The sequence below is a fragment of the Ctenopharyngodon idella genome, chromosome 19 (genome assembly GCF_019924925.1).
Source record: "Ctenopharyngodon idella isolate HZGC_01 chromosome 19, HZGC01, whole genome shotgun sequence".
Taxonomy (NCBI): domain Eukaryota; kingdom Metazoa; phylum Chordata; class Actinopteri; order Cypriniformes; family Xenocyprididae; genus Ctenopharyngodon; species Ctenopharyngodon idella.
In genome coordinates this window covers 26957903-26983561 of record NC_067238.1, presented here as the reverse complement: position 1 = coordinate 26983561, position 25659 = coordinate 26957903, and the positions used below count along the sequence as shown (strand labels likewise).

Below are 25659 nucleotides of genomic sequence, written 5' to 3'. Positions count from 1 at the left end.
ACTAGAACAGGTTTTCATACTTGAATGTTCAAAAACACCTTATTTTTTCACACATTTTACATTGTTGCAGCACCTCTCTTCCTAGTCTGTCAGTAACGCTCCTTTTAGTTCCTGTCTCTATGAAGCCTCCTTTCCAAATAGAGCAGTGTGCTCTGATTGGTTAGCTGGATCAGTGTATTGTGATTGGTCAGCTGGATCAGTGTATTGTGATTGGTCAACCACTTCAAGCGTGTTTTGGAAATGCCACGCCCCTTACCATAAGTAAGGCAACTAGGGATGTCATGATTCCTCGATTCCTCAATTCGAGTACTCGATTTTTAGAAATCCTCAATTACAATTTGCCCGTGTCGAGTAACCGGCAAAATACCGGAAGTGGTGCATCCCACGGACAAGAATCCATGAACCGCATTAATAGAGCATTTTCTAAAGCCACACAATGTATTAAAACCATTTAAAATGATAATATAGCATAGCACTATTGTGAAATCACAAAGGCTGCGATTCCATTAAATAAATATATGCACTGAGGATGAAGCGCAACATTTTAATTATTTACATGCGTGCAGGTTATGAGTTTCTTCCGTCTCAGAGCGGCTCCATTCATAGAAGCTTTGCACGAACTTGGTCTCTGCACGTGCTGTTTGTTTGGGTTTCAAATAACATGCATTTGGGAATGCATGTAACATCTGAGGTGCTTTGTGTTTCATACGAAGGGTTGCACTGTTGTACATGCGTGGAATGTGTCTCAGCAGCTCGGTTAAAAAACTCCATTTCTGCATATTCTGTGAGTTTGGGTTGCTTATAACGTTCATCTGGGAACGCAATGCGCAGCATTTCATCAGATTTGTAACGTAAACCGCTTATAAACCTAAGCAAACACAGGAGAATACATATGTTTCTAAATGCGAACTGTTCATCGTGATTTCAAAATAAAAGTTTAAACCCTCGCTCTGAGTTTGCATGTTTGATGTCCACATGTTCTTGTTCAAGAAATTACAGTGGCTGTAGCATTTACATCGTATAGAAGTGGCAAAAATTTTAAAGATTAAGTAAACATTTGGCCAATATTAAGGATTAAGGCCATTGGTGCCCTCTGCAGGCATTTGTTATAATACATAATGCATTTTGTATTTTTATTCACAAAAAATAAGATTACTCCATTAATCGTCAAAATAATCGATCGATTACTCGATTACCAAAATAATCGTTAGTGACAGTCCTAAAGGCAACGCACTACTAACGCAACTCAACCAGGCCACGCTCCTTTTATTTTGCGTATGAATTGGGTGGGAATTATTTAAATGAAGAATATGATGATGTGTTTGTTCCTGGAAGAAAACTCAAGATTACAATGGAGGCAGTGCGCACTGATATAGAGAATAACTCCCTTTGGAGTGACTTTGTGCTTTGTAATTTTGCAGACCTTTTTCATGCTCAAACGGTAACATTACATACTAAAGAAAGTTGAAAATTTAAAAAAGGACCCCTTTAAATTTAAATTGTGTGACAGCTGTAAGCATGAATTTTGCTGAAAAATTATTTAAATGGTGCTGAGAGTTCTACAGTATTATTGGTAGCTAAAGGGATAATCAAACTTACCAAAATATTTAATAAACAAACAAACTTTGCAAAAGACAAGCATTTCAAATCTACAGAAGTCCATAAGGATTTCTGAGGAGCTCCGTGGGCACAGATTCTGTGTGGGCCTAGTGATTCATTAAGAGATTTCAATCTAAAGCCCCAAAGAACGAAAATGTTTTCGCATTTTCAACCTACTGGGTCTAAAACTAACAAATTCTGCTTGTGGGCTTTCTTTTTCTTTGTCAAGGATATTAAGATAATATACCTAAACTCCTCTTTCAACTCCACTTTTGTGTGTGTGTGTGTGTGTGTGTGTATGTGATCTCAGGGTGTTTTTCAACAGAAGTAGGTCAGTCTGTCCTGTTGTAATAGCAATGCTGATTTGTGAATATTTCCCAGAGTATTAATTATTCACAATGTTGTCCTTCCATGAAGCCCTAATCCTATGATCGTGATTATCAGAGCACGTGCACAGCGGAAAGCCAGAGGCAGATGTGACACCTGGGTTCACAGAGTACACTCTAGAATGTGTGTGAATAGCTGATGAAGTTACACAACAGAGGGATGAATATTCACATGTGAAGCGAGGCATCATCAAGAAACATTTGTGTGCAAAGAGAGAAGAAGGAGAGAGATCGGAATAGGAAAAACAGCGGGAAAACACAGCAGTAGGTCACAGCTGGAGTTTTATAGATGAGGGCAAGACGGGATGTGTGCCAGAGAGCTACGCTTCAAGACCGAAGAATGATGAGGTCAAAGGTCAGAGCGGGTGAAGGACTGTGTGACTTTCTAAAGAAAGCAAAACTCACAACTACAGTGAGAGCAAAGCTTCTTGTAACTTACCCTAACACAACACAAATCTGTACTGACACGCTGGTGTGATGTTACTGTCACTGCCCCATTGTACAAATCTCAATCATACGGAGCCCCTAAAGGGACATGGTTAAGGAAAAAATATGAGATGGGAGGAAAAATCATGTCAATCAATGCTTTTGCGTTCTCTCACAAATAATTGCCGTTCCTCTGAGAAACTTTGCGCTCCCTCACAAAGAACAGAAAAGTTTTGCAAGCGAATGCAAAGTTTCTCATGGGAAAAGTTTTGCGAGGGAAAGCAAAAGCATTGAAATATATATTATTTCTCATATATTTTTCCCATCACCACGTGCCTTTAGGGGCTCCATACAATCACGGCCCTCTACTTCTGCCACAAAGGACATGCCAAAATGTTGTCTTACTATCTCGCTTGGTGAAACGAAATGCTTTCAAAATACTGTCTGAACTGAAATCTTTGTTTCCAATTTTTTCTCTGTGAAATTACAGTATAATAATGGATGACAAGCCATTAAGTTTAATTCTCCATTTTGAATGTGCAAAGTAAAGAACAGTATATGAGAGTGTTGAACTACAGCTGTGTGATATCCTAGTGAATATTTCCCACAATGTCTCATAAAAGCCACCTTGTTAATATGCCATATTTGTTCTGATTGATTTAAAAGTGAACTGCTAGACAGAGGAATGCAAAATTTGCAAGTTTTCTTTAATGCACTCCTATAGACCAGGATGCTAAAATATAAAGGCAGCTCTCTCTCTCTATATATATCTATATCTCTATCTATCTATCTATCTATCTATATATATATATATATATATATATATATATATATATATATATATATATATATATATATATATATATATATACACGTGTGTGTGTGTGTGTGTGTGTATATGTGTGTGTTAATTTATTAATGGGATAGCAAATCTGTTGTGCTGCTTAATATTTCTGTTTAAACCGTAATACATTTTTTTGGAATCTTTAATTTTTCTTTGATGAACAGAAAGTTAAAAAACAGCATTTATTTGAAATAGAAATATTTTGTAAAATTATAAATGTCTTTTAATATCCTTGCTGAATAAAAGTATTAAATTATTTCTTTAAAAAAAATACTTTGATATTATAACAAATATTAAAATAATTAAACATGTAATTAATGTAAAAAAATAAAATAAAATAAAATAAAATTTCAATGGACCCCTAAGCATCCCTTTGTGGTCCATTAACCTCATTTTGAAAACACCTGCCCTTAATGTGTGATGCTTAAACTATGTAAATTGAGATAAACTTTTTTAGTTTTTATATATTTTTGTCATTTAATTAGTTGCTGACCCCAAGATTCACATCAGTGTGGCAATTCAATTTCAGTGTTTGCATCAGCAGCACGTTGGCACAGTTGTGGCATTAGTTGTTACCTGGACAAGGCACTGTGCAGGACTCCTGCAGGATGATCTGTTTGTCTCCATCCACTGTCTGCTCCAGGTCTCCACACATTTCCTCATCCACCATACTGCCCGGATCCTTCCCCGAGCCATCAGACACAAAGCAGGACACGTTCCTAAAGCGCAGGCCCTCTCCACAACGTGCACCCTAAGGAAACACAGAGCTTTTACATTAACAACTACAATTGGACACCAGCTGTGGTGAAAAACAACTTTTTGTAGTCCTAAAGCAGTTTGAGGATGGACTCTGCACATAAATGCAGCTTCTTTGGAGCTCTAGACCTGGAAAGAGCAAAACTTCTCATGATGATACAAAATAAGGCAATAAGAAATCCCAGCATTGTTTCCCAGTCCTCGTGTTTCACACTGTCAGCTACCGGCATTATTTTTTCATAGCTGTCGAAAATCTCTAAAAACATGAGGCACAAGTGAAGCAATGCTACTGGAGACTGCTGAGGGCTGTCAGAAGACACTTTAGAGACAGGCAGCCCGAGAACAAAGGCCAGAGTCAATATTCTCTCACAGCCTGCACTGTGACGGGAGCATGAGGTATGAGGGGGGAAGGAGAAGAGAGAGAGAGACAGGGAAAAAAGAGAGGAGAGAGAGGCTGTGTCTTCTGTCTGTTGTCTTTAATTAAACCCCCTGTTGGGCCCTGAAAGCCAGACTGATGACAGGAGGAAGACGACAACAGAAATGCTGTGGAAAGGGCAAAGCAGGAGAGGATTGGGGGAAATTTTACATATACCTTAACACTGATGCAGATAACATGAAATGCTGGTGGTTTGCTATAGGCAAGTATGCCGTAAGTAAAATGAAACTGTTCATATCGGGTTTCATAATGAAATTACTGCATTATCATTGCATTACACGCTATAAGTAATGTGCATATGTTTTACACAATCAGGTTAATTTGCTACGCATTACTTTGCAAATGTAATGTTTGAGATGCTTTTTCAAATAAATAATGTGTGTTCATTTTTCCATTTATTTCATGACAATTTATTCCTTTGATGGCAAAGCTGAATTTTCCATTACTCCAGTCTTCAGTGTCACATGATCCTTCAGAAATCATTATAATATGCTTATTTTATGCTCAGGAAACAATTATTATTATTATTATTATCAATGTTGAAAACAGACGCGCTGCTTAATATTTTTGTGGAAACCATGATTAATGTTTCAGGATTCTTTGATGAATAGATATTTATAGATATTTTTTTTAAATAGAAATCTTTTGTAACATTAATATTCTAAAACTTATTGGCCCCAAACGTTTGAATGGTTTATATATATATATATATATACATATACAGGTGCTGGTCATATAATTAGAATATCATCAAAATATTTATTTATTTCACTAATTCCATTCAAAAAGTGAAACTTGTATATTATATTCATTCATTACACACAGACTGATATATTTCAAATGTTTATTTCTTTTAATTTTGATGATTATAACTGACAACTAAGGAAAATCCCAAATTCAGTATCTCAGAAAATTAGAATATTGTGAAAAGGTTCAATATTTAAGACACCTGGTGCCACTCTCTAATCAGCTAATTAACTCAAAACACCTGCAAAGGCCTTTAAATGGTCTCTCAGTCTAGTTCTGTAGGCTACACAATCATGGGGAAGACTGCTGACTTGACAGTTGTCCAAAAGACGACCATTGACACCTTGCAAAGGAAGGGCAAGACACAAAAGGTCATTGCAAAAGAGGCTGGCTGTTCACAGAGCTCTGTGTCCAAGCACATTAATAGAGAGGCGAAGGGAAGGAAAAGATGTGGTAGAAAAAAAGTGTACAAGCAATAGGGATAACCGCACCCTGGAGAGGATTGTGAAACAAAACACATTCAAAAATGTGGGGGAGATTCACAAAGAGTGGACTGCAGCTGGAGTCAGTGCTTCAAGAACCACTACGCACAGACGTATGCAAGACATGGGTTTCAGCTGTCGCATTCCTTGTGTCAAGCCACTCTTGAACAACAGACAGCGTCAGAAGCGTCTCGCCTGGGCTAAAGACAAAAAGGACTGGACTGCTGCTGAGTGGTCCAAAGTTATGTTCTCTGATGAAAGTAAATTTAGCATTTCCTTTGGAAATCAGGGTCCCAGAGTCTGGAGGAAGAGAGGAGAGGCACACAATCCACGTTGCTTGAGGTCCAGTGTAAAGTTTCCACAGTCAGTGATGGTTTGGGGTGCCATGTCATCTGCTGGTGTTGGTCCACTGTGTTTTCTGAGGTCCAAGGTCAACGCAGCCGTATACCAGGAAGTTTTAGAGCACTTCATGCTTCCTGCTGCTGACTAACTTTATGGAGATGCAGATTTCATTTTCCAACAGGACTTGGCACCTGCACACAGTGCCAAAGCTACCAGTACCTGGTTTAAGGACCATGGTATCCCTGTTCTTAATTGGCCAGCAAACTCGCCTCACCTTAACCCCACAGAAAATCTATGGGCTATTGTGAAGAGGAAGATGAAATATGCCAGACCCAACAATGCAGAAGAGCTGAAGGCCACTATCAGAGCAACCTGGGCTCTTATAACACCTGAGCAGTGCCACAGACTGATCGACTCTATGCCACGCCGCATTGCTGCGGTAATTCAGGCAAAAGGAGCCCCAACTAAGTATTGAGTGCTGTACATGCTCATACTTTTCATGTTCATACTTTTCAGTTGGCCAAGATTTCTAAAAATCCTTTCTTTGTATTGGTCTTAAGTAATATTCTAATTTTCAGAGATACTGAATTTGGGATTTTCCTTAGTTGTCAGTTATAATGATCAAAATTAAAAGAAATAAACATTTGAAATATATCAGTCTGTGTGTAATGAATGAATATAATATACAAGTTTCACTTTTTGAATGGAATTAGTGAAATAAATCAACTTTTTGATGATATTCTAATTATATGACCAGCATATATATATACACACATATATATATATATATATATATATAATATACATATATTACACACACACAAGGAAAACTGAGCAAATCTTGAGCAAACTCACCTCGGATTTGCATGGAGACCAGGCGCTGTACCTCCAGCTGTAGCAGGGTTTAACAGGACAGGGCTTCCACTGTTCCAGCTGTGAGGAACATGGCCGTCCATCTCCCTGAGAGGCCTGAATCACAGTTCTACTCCTCCAGAGCTTTCCTACAAGAAACATTGAAGAAAAAACAGATATTTTGAGATGCTGTATTGTAATATTGTTAAAACCCTTAGTGTTTGAGTTATGTTGTGGTTGAAACATAACACTTTTTATTTGACAAATGTTATTTCAAATTCACTCTCACACTAGAAGTACAACGCCCTAGTTTTCCTGATGCTTGCTGACGAAGATCATATTCATCTTATGCTTTAACCTCAAGAAAGTGACTCCTCGAATGAAATAAAGGCTTTTACTGTAAGTGAATCATCTTATGTTACACACACTAATCTCAGGTAACTCAATCCCTCTCCAATGGAAAGCCAAAAATGATATGTGACCTGAAAGACTTTTTTCTGTGTAGTAATGTTCCTTCCCTTCTGTGAATAACTTAATCTGCCAGGCATTTTTCAAGCCTAATTCCAGGCCCTGAAACCACTCTGAATATTCATCTTTCCCCTTCTTGATTTTCTTAAATCGATTCCAGAGGGCTGAAGAGAGGGATGGAGAGAAATGGAGTGTAGACTCTTTTTCAAGCAGAATGCATCCTGCTGTTTAAGAGTGGCACCCAGGGGATGCTTGCAATAAAACTCCACACCCTTATTTCACAAGAGCCATTATTTTGCATGGCAGGTGGTAACACAAAGAACTTAATAGCAAAATCTTTAAAAAACTTCAAAATGTGTATTATTGAAATTACTAGATGATCCTATCATGCACTTAAAGGTTGATGTAATTGATGTATTTTATTTTTCTAAAAACATGATTTTATAGAGCAAAAGAGTCCATTTCGAAACCCTAAATAAAGACTATTGACCATTGATCTAATCCTAACCCATAATCATAATTCTTCATGAATGGGATTTGAGGTTGGTAAGTTGGTAAGGTCATCAGGTCTAGCAGAAGCGATTCTGGGCTGAGGTTGGGTAAGACTATGTCTAATACTAACTTCTTTGCAGTTAGTTTTATCTTGAAAAATGCTGGATGTACACAACCTCGAAGGGCATGGCTAGGCACTTCGTAATGTTAAACATGATCACAGCCCAGTCCCCGGCTGACACTCTGCCCTGAAGCTAGTTGTACCAGATGCAATTCATCTTCACCACAGCTTGCTGTGATGGACCATCCCTGCGGAGAGTCCTCTCTGAAGCTCCCTGCTCTCCAGCAGCCACAAACCAAATCAACTCTCAGCGCCTTGCATCCTCTTTTTATATGTTGGGCTCAGTTGGGAAAACTATACATACACAAGTGCTTGTGTGCCTTTGTGAGAGTTTTTAGCTGTAGGGATCGCTCATTTTCTCAGTTCTCTCTCTCATGCTTTTCATCTCTTCCTGTCTCTACTGGTGGCCGAGATGCCAGGTTTAGGGCAAACAGCATAAGCAGTGAGCCACAGGATAGTCAATGCAAGCTCTTTAGCTCATGGCTCCACTAACAACTGAGTTTTAATTTGCTTTGAACTACTGTTAGATACTGTGTCACACTTGATACTTTAATTTACCTTTACTGACAAAAACAAATACATAAATTCATGCCTGATTTCATGTGTCAATATTAACCAGGAATATTAATGTCCAGCATACATAAAAATACATAAAAAAAACAATTCCTTTATATAAAGACTGGAATATGCCTCTTCTATCTTGATTTCTGAATTAAAATGAATTTTAATACATTTTGGAGAATTAAAAAAAAAGAAAAAAAAAAGTAGTTTGGCATAATCTTCTAATATTATGTGGAAATTTTTTTTATTAATATTAATATAAAAAAAATACATCTTGGAGCATGAAGTAAAAAAAAAAAAGTTAACATAAATGTAAAAAGGGCTACCAAATCAAAGTCATGTGGTGTGAAAAAAGACCATTAAGTGCAATAATACCAAAATGACCAAAATCTTATTTATTAATATTATTTTAATGTAATTTTATATCACAATCTGGTTATTTAATTTTATCTTATTTAAAATAAGCAAAGATGCAAATTAAAAACAATATGACAAATACAATATAAGAAAGATACAAATATAATACACAGTGGTTTAAATTTTTCTGGTAGGCTACAGTAGGTGCATTTAACAATAGCATTAATCAAATGTATAAAAACACTGCATAGTCTTCACTCTATAAATTAACTATATACTGATTATTAGTCAAGCAGTGGGTGATTTTCTCTTTTCTTTTTTTGTTTGATTAATGTTAATCACACAAAAAGCACCAGGGTTATTAGGCTGCTGTCACTTTAAGAGCTGCATGGATCCAATACATTGGAACACATCCTATTTCTTTCTCAACTGTTAAGACATAACTGACTGTTTTCGTGGATACTTGCATTTTTACATATTTTTGACCATTCAAGCACAATAATCCACGAAAGACAACTGAATTCGCCATCACACGCTGTCTGAAAGGCGGCTTTCTGTGCGGCTTTCTGTTTCTTTCAATATGACATATTTAGTCAAAAGGGTTTAGTCAAATTATATTATTATATAATAGTTATTTGCATTCATATCTGTGCAAGGACTGCTCTCTTTCTGTGAAAGGCTACAGATCACCTGCTGATTCTTTATCTTTGTGGGAATCCTCCAGCCTGGGGACAGATTAAAGATGCTACAATAAACTAAGCCAGCACAGGTTTCATATAGTGGCAGGGTTTGCTCTTGCTGTAGCTGGTCACTGACTCTCAAAGATCATGTGTAGTGGAATGGTCTCTTAGGCCCCAAGCACACAAACATAATGGGCCCCTAATCAATTGTCAGAGCAGATGGAATTACACTCAAGGACATCATTATCCTCCTCTCAAATGCTGTTTTAGGGCGATACAATTGTTCTCACACCATAAATTTTTTGTGGTTTCAGCCAATGCTTTGGTAATTCTAAGACAGCAGAGAGCTCAGTGTAATTCCCTAAAACCTGCCATTTGAGGAACCAGTCATGTTAGCTCACATCAAAAACTAACGTTTTGGACCACAAGACCCAAAGACCCTCCTGGGGCTTTTGATTTTGTCTGAAACAGACTGTTAGACTGCTGAGAGTGTGAATTAACCAAACCATGCAAATTTAATATCATCACAAAAACTGTGATTTTTTTTTTAGTGTGTTTTGGCACATATCCAACTTCAAAATCAAGGCCTTCAGTTCAAAGTGTTGGCCTACCTGCAAGACCACAGGTGTGAGAGCATTCAGACCAAGACGACCAATCAGACAGCTGGCAGTTGACAGGGCACTCGACCACACAGGAAGCGTTCATCTGCCATTTTTTTTCGAGACCAAGCTAAAAGAACAAAGATCAATTTTTTCAGGTGGATTTTCAACGGAAGCATCACTAAACAATGTCTTGTGAACATAAAAGTACCTCCATGCAAAACTTCAGGTCCACAGACTTGCCATCACTGCGAACACAGTCCAGCATGCGTGTCTTGAATCCAACCCCGCACACAGCTCGCTCACTCAGCTGACATGTGCTCCAGTCTGGATGGGAAATACAGATACAAAAAAATCTTCTAGTCTGAGCCTGATCAATTATTTCAAATCACTCTCTTTCCCTTTATCATGTGAAAATACATCACATTGTTTAATGTTTCATACCTGCACTGTAAAAAAAATATTTTCATGATTTGCTATCACAACATTTTTTCTTTTGTCAAATCAACTTCAATTAATGTGATTCAGATAACATAATATTTTGAGTTTCTGTTGATTAAACCAATCAGCTTCATTGTATTAACTCAAAATTTTAAGACAACCAGGTAACTTACTTTTTAAAGTTAAACCAACAATTCTTTTTTTTTTTTTACAGTGTGGGACCTCTGTAGTGTTGTTATTGTAACTACAGGGATCCTGCACATTTTTCATTTCAAAATTTCATACTTTTCCAGACTCAAATGTCCAAAGATCATTCCAAATGACTTTTCAGACCATATTATCATAAACGGTTCATACAGCATTATTTTCAGCATTATTTATTTATTTATTTATTTTTTGTATATAGTAGTCATCTGAAAATATTTTTATTTCGTTTTTTTTTTTCATTGATTTTCTCAAAGCGATAGCATGCGCTTAAAGAAACCTAAAATGCTTTATAACCTACATATATTTATGTCTGACACATCAGTTTGATACTGTAAATGTGGCTGGATGATGCACGATCACCAAACAGAAAAGTACAGTCTAATTTAGATGATTGTTTGCTCCTTTCTCTGTGGCACATGCACGTTCGTTTAGTGAAGTTCAAAAGGTAAAGACACACAAGTTTTGTGTAATGAACAGTTATGCGTACCTTTAATTAATTTGTGTTTGACAATCGCTAAAATTTTGCCATGAAAACACTCTGTTTGTATGATACATTTATTTATTAGAAATTCTTAATATTATATTTCAGAAAACTGAACAGGGGCAATAGTCTGGAATAGTCCATATTCTGTTTTCTTTTTTCTGTACTCAAATTCCATACTTTACCAAACTGTGTAGGAACCCTGTAACTAAAAAAAAAAAATCATACATTTTTTTTTACACAATTGTCATTAATAGCAATAAAGTTGAAATAATATTAGATGAAAAACTTTTAAAAAAGAAAATTGGTTAATTGTGCCTGAAACTAAAATTAAATAAGTTTATGTTGAAGCACTAAAATTACTAAAACTGAAATAAAATATTAAAAATAAAAACAAAAATAAATAAAATTTTAAAATAAACTACTAAAACTTAAACTAAAATTAAAACAGAAAATATAAAAATAAAAGATCATTCAAAATATTAATAAATACTATAATTGTATATAAGTAATATTAAAATAACACTGGACCCCTAAGATCCTAATCAAAAGTAATGTAAAATAATAATAACAAAATTATTCATAGTCAAAATAATAATAATTTTGTATATTTTATTCTATTAAAATAATAATATTTTAAAGCAGAAGCATTACATGTATGCCTTTGCCAAATGATTTTATCCAAAGCGACTTAAACTGCGTTAAAGGAATTTATTTTATCATTTCATGCATTCCCTGGGATTCAGACCTGCGACCTTGGTGTTGTGAGCGCCATGCAAACGTTACTATTTGAGCTAACGAACAAAAAATAAATAAATAAATAAATAAAAAATTCCTGATATTATGTTGAAATTACCTTATACTCAGTATTAGTAAATGTCAAGAGCATTCAAACTGACACTTAATTATTTCTTCTATTAAAATGAACCTGAACAGAATATGAAGGTTAAGAGGCCTTATTACAGTTGAATAGTCATAATCGGCAAATCAAATCAGAATTATTAATCTTTGCTTGGATCTGGTAGCTAGCAAATGTTCTAGATAGATGCAGTCAATATTTACCTGTGATATTATAGGAGTAATGGAAGCAGTTGGTGTTCAGAGTGCATGTTTCTTTCTCTGTAGTCGAAGGACACAGTTTCCCTTCACCAGGCTGACGTATAGGGCTGGCGGTCCTCTGCCTTGTACTGTTCACATTGCATGGCTTCAAAAAAACAAAGCTTTCAATGAACAAATAATGATCAATAAACAACAAAAAAACAATCAACTGGACAAAAGAAAGGACATTTTGAAATATTCAGCATATGTGCAGCGGATTAATTTCCATTTTCCTTGCTATTTCTGAGGAAAATAAATTCCTCTCAGATGTCACGTGTAGGATGTTTTAAGCCTTCCCGCATTTTAACCGCAGGGATAGTCTCAGTATCCATGGCAATTAGCTACCCTTGCAGTTTGGTGGCAGCGTGCCTGGGAATCACACTGAGACAGACATGAGTAACCCTCCCCCGAGAGAATCCTCAATAATGCCTACTGTATACACACACTTATACGCCACTGCAAACGATTTAATGTAAGCGCTCTGAGCGACCAACCCCCGCCATACACAAAAAAAACATTCTTGGATTTCTTATTTTGCCTTGTATTTACTGACCGCTGGTGCACAGCTGACCAAAAATGTTGGATTGGTGTTAAGCTGCTCTGAAGAACATGCTGCATCTCAAATCCTCCTTGACAGGAGATGGAAAATAGGTGGAAAAGAGTCCAACATGGCCAATCAGCATGCATTTAACTTATCAGACAAAGGTTGGGCTTTTTAGGGGGCGTGTGCATTGAAAAGTGTTGAGCTCAGCTTCATCATACACACCATGCAGCGAGGAATCTTAAGCTTGGGCCAAATAATTACACCACCCTGCATCATATTTGCTGAATGAAATCCAATACTTGTTTCTAACTAATTTTGGGGAGCTGATTCCAAAAATAGTGCCTGTTTTGCTCTAGCATGTTACACTCAAAATACGTGCATTTTGTAGCATTTTTGCTTTCAACAACCATTTGTAAGGTGAAGAAGTCTTGTATTATTCCTTAAATCGCCAGAAAAACTGCCACAGAGATCTTCCTCTTAGCCAGGTTACAACTATTTGTTCAATTCTCAGCTGATTTTCACATGTATGACATTATTTTATGCCTAATCCTGCTTTCAAGGTTAGAATTACTATGACAATGACATGACCCAAATGTTTTCTGTTACATTTGTGTTTTATATGGAACCTTGTTTCCGCTAGTAAATAAAAAAATAAAAAAGGTAATTGCGACTTTTTATCTCACAATTCTGACTTTTTTTTCCTCACAGTTGCGAGTTATAAAGTCAGTATTGCATGATATAAAGTCAGAATTGTGTTTTTTTTTCCTCGCAATTGCAAGTTTTTATCACGCAATTCTGACTTTATATCTCACAATTCTGACGTTTTCTCAGAATTTAGTTTATATCTCGCAATTCTGACGTTTTCTCAGAATTTAGTTTATATCTCGCAATTCTTACTTTATATCTCACAATTCTGAATTTATAACTCGCAATTCTGACTTTATAACTTGCAATTCTGAGAAAAAAAGTCAGAACTATGAGATAAAAAGTCGCAATTTCCTTTTTTATTTTTTATTTCATGGCGGAAACAAGCTTCCATAGTTTTACTATATCCAAACAGTGACAGAAAGTTATAGATTTTGTGGGGGGAAAAAATAAAATAATTTATTTATAAACTTGTGTTTATGTAAAGAGTATTTGAACATATTTTCCACTCCTTTGCCGATTTTAAGTTAAATACAACATGAATACTTATTTTGTACTTTCTTTCTTGAAACTTAAGACATTTACAGTTATTTTAATAAGTGCATTAATAGCTGATTACAGATGCAGATATTCTTTTTTTCACACAATTAGAATGATTTTTCAAATGATATAAAATTCAAACAGTTCATGGTCAAACAGTTTAATAGTCATCAAATTAGGTAATATTAGGCTGTTTTGCAAATCAGCAGATATTTTTTTTCCAAGATTCAGGGCTGTGTTATCCCTTTCAACACCATAGGGGGAAATAGGATTTTGTGCTATATCGAACATTAGACATGCTCCTGATCAATGTGTCCTCTCACCAGTGGGCATCGACTCCAAGAGCCCCAGTTAGTCAGAACGCAATCGTCGGGACAGGGCAGCTTGCTCTCTCTGGCTCCAAGAGGCATCTCTTCTGGATCACAGAGATAGTCTTCTACAGGGTCTGAAGGTCCATCAACAGTATTTTGCATGCACCTTCATGAAATGAAACATCTGTTAGGACTATCATGAGCAGGACATTATAAAAAGTTGCATTGCAATAGTGTGGCTAACACTGCTGTTGTTGTTGTTCAGTCATACCTAACTTTCCTCGTCTGTACACCTTCCCCACAATTCTCTTTCAGATCAACATTGCTGACCTTCCAGACACTCCATGGCTCAGCCACCCAGACATACTGACTGCAGTCGCTCAGACATGGTACCACTTCATACACCTGAGGAGACACCACAGAGCTTTCAGCTGGGTATTATAACACCAACTTTTCTGTTACTGTTCACCAACTTTATTGGTAAGAATTTACAATAAGGTTTAATTCAATCAACATTAGTTAATTCTTTAGTTATCATGAACTAACAATGAACTAACAAATATTTACAGCTTTTATTAATTTAGGCAACTGTTAAATTATAAATATATTATGGTTTGTTGTTAATTCATAACACTACATGTTCATACACTACAAAAGTTTGGGGTCAGTAAGATTTTTTTTTTTTTTTAAAGAATACTTTTATTTTTTTAATGCAAGGATGCAAGGAATTAAAAAATGACAGTAAAAACATTTATAATGTTACAAAATGCTGTTCTTTTAAAATTTCTACTTATCAAGTTATCCTGAAAAAAATGTGTCACGGTTTCCACAAAAATATTAAAAATATTCAACATTGATAATAATAAGAAATATTTACTGAGCACCAAATCTGCATATGAGAATGATTTCTGAAGGATCATTTGACACTGCCATCACAGGGATAAATTACATTTTAAAATATTTGAACTATTATTTTAAATAGTAATAATATTTCACAATATTACTGTTTTTACTGTATTTCTGATCATAAGACACTTCTTTCAAAAACATCTGACAACAACAAATTTTGGAACAGCACCGTAATACATTACCTAATATATATTAATAATCTAAATTTACCTTATGTTAATTAAAATATTGAAATTAACATTAATACATGCTATAAAAAAAACATTTGCATTCAAAAGAAGTGCACATTTTCCTTTCAGTTACATCACCTACTTAATATTCATGAGCCAAACTAATCAGGTTTATAATGTGTCCTGCCACTTTTAAGATAATTCCTACACCCTTGGGCCTCAAAGTCATACATTCATCAAGATCTTGAATTAATAATTGATCAAAAAATGATTATGATGCAAAAATTATCATTCAAAAAATAATTGGTTAATCAGTTGTGCAGCATTATCAATCATTTAAAACTTGATTTTTTTTTTTTACCTGAGCCTGTTGCAGGATTCCCGCCATGATAAGAGAGAGAACATGAAAGAGGGAATGTGAAAAACAGAGATGTTGTTACAAGCCATGTATTAGCCACTTCCAAAACCATTTGATGCTATGTTAATTCACACAGTTTCAGCCTAGCAATATTTAATGATCTAAAGCTATGATGCACAAACAATATCCCCTGATTATATGACCATATTAGTAAACCTGATTGCTGTGCATTAAAGAAACATGCTATTCCGTTTGGTCCTTTGATCAAACATTTACAGCACCCCAGTAATTAAACATTAAAACAAGACAAGCACATAAAGTATTCATTAAAAAAATATAACAGGGTCCCTGCATACCTGATTAACATGGTCCAGTTTGGGGCAGGGCCTTCCACCATTATAAGGTTTCTCCCGAAGCCACTTGGACCGTACTTTGACTCCACTGCCGCAGGACTTGCTGCAACGGGACCAGTTTGACCACTCGCTGAGCTTACAGTCAGATGGACAGGGGATGATACACGCTTCCTCTATGTAACCTATGAGAGGTAAGAGAGAGCTGAATGAAACCAAATGTGTTTCTATAATAGTGAGTCAAACAAGATACAGTTTTGACGCTGGTTACTGGAGTTAGTCTAATAGATTGTGACAGGTGGAACAGCATTGAATGTCTATGTTAAAGCAGCGTTAAGGTCGAGGTTATGGCATTTGCACTGATATAGGTCTGCTGAAGTTTCATTTTACATCACAACTTGCAAAGGTCATGGTTTCATTCTGGATATTCTTGATGGGAAAGCAGCTCAAGTCCTGGATTATTCAAAAAGCAGGTTTTAAGCATTCCATGTTAAGTGGTCCATAATACTTTGCTCTATCAAACCTACAAGCAGAAATATATCTGATCGAAAATGGAAGATTGATGTTAAAAAAATTTCAGTAAGCTTGAGCATTCAATATACTGGAAGGTCGCTGTTAAAAAAAAAAGCAAAGAAATCACCAATAGTTATTATATTATATTATATTATATTATATTATATTATATTATATTATATTATATTATATTATTGATGGAAAAAAAAATTCACATTTAAATTATTTAAAGACATTATTGTGGTAGAGTAAATAATTTAGCAGAACTTGATTTCTAAAGCAAAAATTGGCTTTAGAAATCAATTAGATTCAAAGCTTTAATTTCTGCCATGAAATAAAAAAAATAAAAAAAAGTAACTGCAACTTTTTATGCCACAATTCTGGCTTTTTTATGTTTTGTTATGTTAACTCAGAATTCCAAGAAACAAATCAGAATTGTGAGATGTTAACTTAAAATCGCAAACTCTGAACTGTAAGAAATAAAGTCAGAACTGTGTGTTATAAACTTACAATTCTGAGAAATAAAATCAGAATTGTGAGACAAAAAGTCGTAATTACCATTATTTTTTTATTCTGTGGCAGAAAGAGACTTCCACATTTCTCCGATAGTGGGAAAATCTTAATTTGAGATAGTTTGTAATTGTAAATTTTAATTAAATGCCATTTTAAAATTCAAATTAATAAAATTAAATGTAATTTTATTAAATTAAATTAGTTTAAATTCACAGAATTAACATTATTTTTTATAGTGGCACTATGTTCAAGTCCAGTCACCTTTATTTATATACTGTAGCACTTTATAAAATACAGACTGTTTCAAAGCAAAGCAAATTAATAGTTAATGTCAAGAAATCAAGAAAATTCTTTGCAGTCATGAATATACACTCCACCAAGAAAAAAAAAAGTCTAGATATCTGTAACACACACTTTTGAACCAGAATCCCTGTTACAGAGACTTCTCATAGTTGGATTAAACACCCTCGACCCCCCCTACAAATTGCCTTGGGCAACATGTCAATCTGACAGCCTCACAAAATGGCAACCACGCATCAAATGGTGAGGGGTACGGGGTCTGATTGGAGTGAGGGATGTCTCAGAGGCAGCAGGAAGAGAAAGAGAGGAGGCAGCGAGAGAAAGTAACACCCTGCCTCCGTCAGCACATCTTCACTCTAGGGATGCCGAGGCTTTGAGCCACTCACAGGCCTCCAGCTGAGAGCGTACAATCCATACTAGAGGATTGTGACTCATAAAGAGAGAGGCCTTAACGTCACAGAGCTCCTGCATTGCCCACAACATTCCACATGCTTTGATCTAACGCTGTAGTTTGCCACAGTCTAATCTCGGGCTCAGAGGAAAGGATTGCCAAATGCTCGTTTCTGAGCTCCTTGCTCCAGGAGGTGGTGAAAGGTGCCCAAACGGAATTAGCTTATGAACACAAGCGCATTTTCCACCAAGACAAGCTCTTTGCTTTCTTTACTTGAGATGGACTAAGTAAAAGTAATGATTTTGGCAGACATGAACACTTCAATTGAGCAGCGTGTGATTAAACATATTCAGAGAAATTGCAAAACACTCACTGCATTTCAAATAAAAGGATGCAACTGACAAGACTTTTTGTGTATTTCAGGCCTAATTTTAGTTTGATGCATGCAATTTAAGGGTATTATATACATATATATACACACATACATACATATTTGTGTACATATATATATATATACTGTATACATACTGTATATTATATATATATATATATATATATATATATATATATATACTGTATACATACTGTATATTATATATATATATACACATACATATATATTCAGTCATGAAACTCTAGAGGGCACAGGCTGAGAGATCCTTTACATGCAAACTGCAAGCAATCACATCATTATCATATGGCACAAGCTGATTGGCCTCTGCTGATCCTGCAGCCAATGAGATTTTTTAAATAGTCTGGTTTGTTGTTTGCTATAAGCTAGATCAGATTACCCTCCACCTCCCCCAGCCCTACCTGCTACAGGATTTATTTATGTCTATTTATGCAGCAGCAGCAGCATATCTTACATGCTCACAGCAGTGTGTCTGTGTATCTGTTAGCAGTAGCAAGTACATACTTGCAGCAACAGCAGTGTAGCATATCAAGTCTGTCAAGACTAAATACATTAACATTGCCATATTTAATAACATGCTAAAACTATTCTGAAAGTTGTCATGATTGAAGAGAAGTCTTTCTTCATGGAAAAATATTTCCCCAAATACTTATCTACAAAACAATATAAAACAATTGAACATTTAATTTTGCATTTATTGTCATATGAAATGTTACTTTTGTAAAATGTATTGATTTATTTTGAAGTTTTATTACATTATTATTTTTGTAAAATTATTAGTACACTAAATGTACAGGGTGATAATTTTGTCAAAAGAAAAAAAAAATGTGTGTAAAATAACACTTCACGACACTGGCTCAAACCAATGATGTGAGTTTGGGGGCGGGACTATTTGTTTGTTCGACCAATGGCATATAGGGAAGTGTTTAGAAAACCTGTTTGCATTAATCATTTTATGCATAATCCTTATCAGTGACACTAGTCAAAGCAGAAATGACATTTCATCTTTTTTCACCCACCGTGACTGTTGCAGCGTGACGTCTCCACGAGGCGGTTATCCTGGTCATAGCACACCATAGCTTGAAAGCGGTAACCCTGGCCACACTCCTTGATATCACCTTGCACTTTCATACCCAACAGGCCCTCTACACGTCCACCCTCGGGAAGGATGCAGTCGGACCAGTTACCCACAGGCTGGGCGTTGTACTTGTTGCAGGGGCAGTACTGGGTTTCGCTCAGAGGATACATCTGTGTGTTTTTACATTGTTCTCTCTTTTTGCTTTTACCTGTGCAAAAAAAAAAAAAAGAAATTACAAAAACATACAGTACTTAGATCAAAAGTTAGAAGGTCATGTTATCCATTTCAAAATGCTTTCATGTTTAGAGAAATAAATCTTTTATAATAATACAATACGGAATGCACCGTTGAAATGATCCTGTAATGGTATTGGTCAAAACATACTGATCTGGTAATCATGAGTAAGCAGACTTATCCAAATTGAAAGACCTATGGCACTAATCTCATGTAATCCTTTTGCAAAGTTGCCTGACTTACAGCAGGTCTCCCAAAGGTCTTTGGCACATACACTGTATTTTGTTAACCTCTAAATAACCGGCTAAGCTTCTGATGGCACTTTATACTAAAGATTAAACCACATTTCTGGCTCAGGTGAGGTTCAGGCATTTGCATCTAACAGAAAGCATTTTGTATAAAACTATTGGTAACACAGAGGATTTTCCTCAGGTTAATCAATCGCTCTCATGACAGTTTTTCTTGAATTTGTCTACACCAGTGTGAAATAACACACACATGTAGATATAATAAATCTATTGAAAAAAAAATCAATAAAGGCAGGGGTTTTAAAACTGTGGACAGGATGTGCTAGGGGATTTGCAGAAAGATAAAGATTTCAATGTTTAAAATTAATAATTATTTTATTGTATTTACAGTCTTAAATCTGCATATAGCTCTGTGAAAAAAAACATCTCTCTATTTGTGCAATACATTTAATACACATTTAAAAGTAGTATTCAAAAGTAGTGTGCTTTCATCCCCCCTTTTCTTTTAATAAATAAATAAATGAGACCTGCTGATCCAGCACTTACCAACAAGGGTCCTTTTCCTGGTTCTTACACCCACACAATCAGCGGCACAGGATGAGAATTTGGACCAGGTGGTCAGCTGGCAGTCATCCTGGCATGGAAGTTGGCAGGATTGAGTGAGTTGAGGCATAGGACCTGCAAACTTGAGACAGGCTGCAACGTCTGCAGGACCACCATCCAACTTCTTACATGAGACGGCTGGGGGAGAAAGAGATCATAATTTGATAGACCGTATGCCAGAAAAAGAAACAAAACTAAAAAAGGACAATAAAAAAATGCATTTTTCTGGGTTAACACTGATAAATATCAGCCTATTCTCACCTATAAAGCCACACATGCTGAATAAAGATAAGCATCTTGTGATGGATTACACGAGAGGGCGGTTAAATGCCTATTGACTTGAGTAGCCGGATGGATCCTGATTTATATCATTGAATGAGGGTGAAAGCTATTGTATTGGATTGCTTCTTCAGTCATGCTGGCGTATTGAGGGAAACTATTACGGGTAATGGTTGTTAATGTAAGCAGTGCTGAGAAGTTGATTTCTAAAGAAGCTTTTACTATATGTGAGTTTAAGAACTTTTTTTTTCACTCAAAGACCAAAATATGCAAACACCATTTACACCATTACCATTTACATTTTTATAAGCAAGATTATGGAGGCTTGTTTCCGCCATGAATTAAAAAATAAAAATTGCAACTTTTTATCTCACAATTCTGACTACTTTTCTCGCAGTTGCGAGTTTATATCTCATAATTCTGACTTTTTTTTCTCAGAATTGTGCAATATAAACTCTTAATTGTAAGAAAAAAAAGTCAGAATTACGAGTTTATATCTCGCAATTCTGACTTTCTTCTCAGAATTGTGTGATAAAACAACTTGCAATTGCGAGAAAAAAGTCAGAATTGTGACTTTATAACACAATTCTGACTTTATAACTCGCAACTGTGAGTTTAAATCTCGCAATTCAGAGAAAAAAGTCAGAATTGTGAGATTAAAAAGTCACAATTATCTTTTTTTTTTTTTTATCTAGTGGGGGAAACAAGCTTCCATACAAGATACTGCACTTCTCTTTATGAAATGCTTCAAAACACTTTAGAACCTTCCATATGCGGTAAATGCATCACTATCAGAGATATCAAATGCTTAAACAGAAGCAAAATCCACTGTGTCGGGGCATATATAACACAAGACTCTCATCTTTCATTTTCAAATATGTTTTTCAATCACAACACAGTAATGGCCTGCATTTGAACCCTGAAAGGGTTTACTGGTGAGAGTCATAGCAAAGGGTTGAGCTTCTGACTGCTTCAGAGAGCTTCCCGAACCTCTTAAAGAACATTTCGTTTAAATCCAGAAGCATTTGCACAAACCTTTGATGCTAAACACTCAGTCACAGATCAAATTACTACCAATCTCATGCATTTATCAACTATCTCCCCAGCTGCTAAGTAAAGCACTGCTAGAAGCACCTACCCAGTTATTTTAAAATTGAAAAATGTTATATCTCAGTAGCCAGTTTAAGTTGATGATAAAGGTTTTTCTGTACCTCTAGCCTGTAGTCCTGGTCCACATGTCTCCTGTGCTCCAGGACTGTCCTGTCGAATGGTCCAGGGTACCAACTGACACCTGCGCCACTTGTGGGTTTTCCACCTATAGCACAGATATATACATATATATGTCAGTTTTAAGTTTTGCATTTTATATACAGTCTCTAATGCTCAGCAAGGCTGCATTTATTGGATCAAAAAATACAGTAAAAACATTAATATAGTGAAAAATTATTACAATTTAAAATAAATGCTTTCTATTTTAATATATTTTAAGATATCATTTATTCCTGTGATGACAAAGTTGAATTTTCAGCATCATTACTCCAGTCTTCAGTGTCCCAGTCTGCAGTGCCCCTTCAGAAATCATTCTAATATGCTGATTTGATGCTCAAAAAACATTTCTTATTATTACCAATGTTGAAAACAGTTGTGCTGCTTCATATTTTTGTGCAAACTGCGATACATTTTTTTTTCTCAGGATTCTTTGACGGATAGGAAGTTTGAAAGAACTCTAAAAAGCATTTATTTAAAAAAATAAATATTTTGTAACATTATAAATGTTTTTACAGTCACTGTTCAATTTAATGCACCCTCGATGAATAAAACTATTCAAAAACGTTACCCTTTCTGACCCCAAACTTTTGAACAGTAATAATTTTAAATGATTGTAGTACAGAAATTTCAGAAAATCAGTAAAAAAATGAATAAAAATAAACACACACACACAATACAAAATTTACATTAAATACAAATTTTTATAACAATTATATATTTTATATATTATTTTTTACATTTCTATACTAAAATTGCTAATTATATATGATAAATGTAATACGTAATAATATAGTAATATAATGGTAAAGTAATAATATAGTAAGTTTAGTCATTTATTAGGTTTAAGAATTTATAATTGCACTTTTTAATTTAAAAAAAAATTGTTTTATGAAATTGCAACCAGAGGTATTATCTTCACCTGTAGCCTGGACAAACAGATGAGGCATCGCATTCCTTCTCCTGGAAGAGCACTTCTGGACAGTCTTGGCCCCCGTTAGCCGGAAGCTGAATGATAATGCGTTTCCTTGATTGCTTCTTTTTGACAGTACCACCTGGACATAAAGTATAAAATTGTCATGAATAAATATAGAAAATCTTGCAAAAACAACATCCCACTCGTAAATCTAATCAGTTCATCAGTCTCTCTATGACTGTGTTGCATTTAACAAAGTTTTCAGCCAACCTTAGCCTTTATATCTCTGAAAATATTAATGTTAATGCATATTTATTCTAGCTACCATCTGTTTTTTTTTTTTGGTTTAATTACTTCAATATGAAGTGCAATTGAGAAATGAAATCGAGGCCACACTTCTCAGTTTTATTTATTTTTTATAAACTCGATTCAGTGATTGTTACTCTCACTGAAGTTCTCCACTGGGTGAAGGCATCTATAAATATGTGCATCTGATTATTCATTCTTTTCATAGCATTTTCGCACTGTTCTTCGACTTACAAAGTCTTCAGTATAAACTTTGAGGGTAGTTCTCTTTGAAAAAAAAAAAAAAATAAATACTGCAAATGTAACAAGTCTTACAAAGAAGAAAAATGAGGGAAGTGAGAGTCTGCTTAGTGTTCAGTGAAGAAACTCAAACAGATGGTCTTTAAAAAGGCAGTTTTTATACAAAACAAACTGGAGTGTGACATTCACTAGAAAAATGATTTAAACAAGAAACTCAATGCTTGTTTGCTTCATTTAACAAAGTGCTCAGATATTGGTGGCTTGTTATAATATTTGTTCTGGTTCCTATAGGCGGGGTTGCCAAGCAACAATACCTCTTTATAGTGTTGATAGAGAGGGATTGTGGTAACAAAGAATCTGTTTCTTAACACTTCTGATAGAACGATGAAAGCTGCCGATATTTCTTTATTTTATCTACTGATGTCAATAAAAAGAAAACTTCAGCCTTTGAGAAACGGTTTTCTATTCTTCTTTAGTTCAAGAGATGCATCAGAAGTTTTCAAGTATATGTAAGTTTTATAAGCACCTGTCTGGCAGGTGGAAGGGCAGGGTGTCCAATCACTGTACGGAGTGACCATACAGTCTCTCTTGCAGGGCAGAAGACACGGTCTTACAGTCTCGGGACGCAGACTCTCTGGACACCTACATATAAACATATTAAAACAGGATGTACAGATGCTCTTTGGACCATCTCAAATCATGCTGGAGAACAAGATCATCAGTTTCGAAACAAACTTGTTCATGAAGTTTGAGTGCTGCTGTTATTAAAGCAAAAGGGAGACAAAACAAATATTAAGACATTCTAAAAATTTATGTTCAACTTTACACTGAATTAGTATTAGTACTGCAAAAGCATTAAATCAGAAAAATGCACTAGTGTTTCACTAGCAGTCTCAGAATTTTGGGACCACTGTAAATATTTACTTTAGTTTTAACATATATAATGTAGGTACACTACTGTTCAAAAGTTTGGGGTCAGTACAATTTTACTTTTATTCAGCAATGATGCATTAAATTGATAAAAAGTAACAGTAAATACATTCATAATGTTACAAAAAATTATATTTCAAATAAATGTTGTTCATTTTCAACGGTACGATGGTTTCCACAAAAATATTAAGCAGCTGTTTGCAAACTGATAATAAGAAATGTTCCTTGAGCAGCAAATCAGCATATAAGAATGGTTCACGTGACACTGAAGATAGGAGTAATGATGCTGATATTCCAGCTTTGCCATCACAGGAATTACATTTTAAAATATATTATAAATATAATAAATCTTACTGACCACAAACTTTTGGTAGGTAAGGTATATAATAGCATAATGTAAATAATGTGATTTCAACCTCTAATATTGCATTTTTGTTTTCGTTATATGTCTATGTATATATATGTATATACAACACTTCTTTCTCCATCTTCTCCCTATCCCTGCATCACACCAATATTCTTTCACATGAAGTCCCATAAGGATCAGCATGCGGCTCACGTGTGTATATCTATGTGTGTATATGAATGTGTAGATCAGTGGGTAAAGCCCAGCACATGAATAACCCCGGGAAGAAAGCGGGACTCATTTCCATTGCCAGCATGGGGTCCCTGAGCTACACACCCTGTTTCCACAGCCACTGACAGAATAATGCTGCTATTAAACTGAATAAATAAACAGATAATTTATTTTCCCAGTAGATGCCTTCAGGGAAAGACCGGATTCAGATACTTAAAACTACCGACTGAGAGCTCATAAACTTAAAGTCTCTATCTGTCAATAAAGATCCAGTGGCAGACCTCAGGATTGAGCTTTATAAACAGAATACATAATCTGCTTCAATATATGTTCCAACAAATGACAAAAAAAAAAATTGGGGTGTCTGTGACCTGCATGAGGATAATAAGAGGACACATATTGTTAAGACAATAAATAGAGGCAATTAGTAAAATATGTATGAGGATCTAATTATAGTTAAAACACAGTTTGATAAATAGGAAAAAAAACATAAGCAATTAGTGAGCTCTTTGTTACTTATTGTGAAGATGAAAATATATTTTAAAATATTTATTAAATTAATAAATCAATAAAATGTAATATATAAAAAAGAAATAAATGTTTTAGAACAATTTAAGCAGCGCAGTAAACTGTACTGTATGTTCATTCATT

General features: G+C 35.2%; 1 protein-coding gene across 1 annotated transcript in view; it reads right to left on the bottom strand.

Moving 5' to 3' along the window:
- The window catches only part of thsd7aa (thrombospondin, type I, domain containing 7Aa), a 119423-nt gene that overhangs the window by 13661 nt on the left and 80103 nt on the right, over positions 1-25659 (bottom strand). Inside the window, 13 exon segments of the mRNA XM_051873291.1 lie at positions 3832-4006; positions 6874-7019; positions 10161-10278; positions 10360-10475; positions 12340-12481; positions 14428-14581; positions 14687-14825; positions 16208-16387; positions 19351-19617; positions 20438-20632; positions 21985-22088; positions 22962-23094; positions 24028-24143. Coding sequence (XP_051729251.1) covers positions 3832-4006; positions 6874-7019; positions 10161-10278; positions 10360-10475; positions 12340-12481; positions 14428-14581; positions 14687-14825; positions 16208-16387; positions 19351-19617; positions 20438-20632; positions 21985-22088; positions 22962-23094; positions 24028-24143 — 1985 coding nt within the window.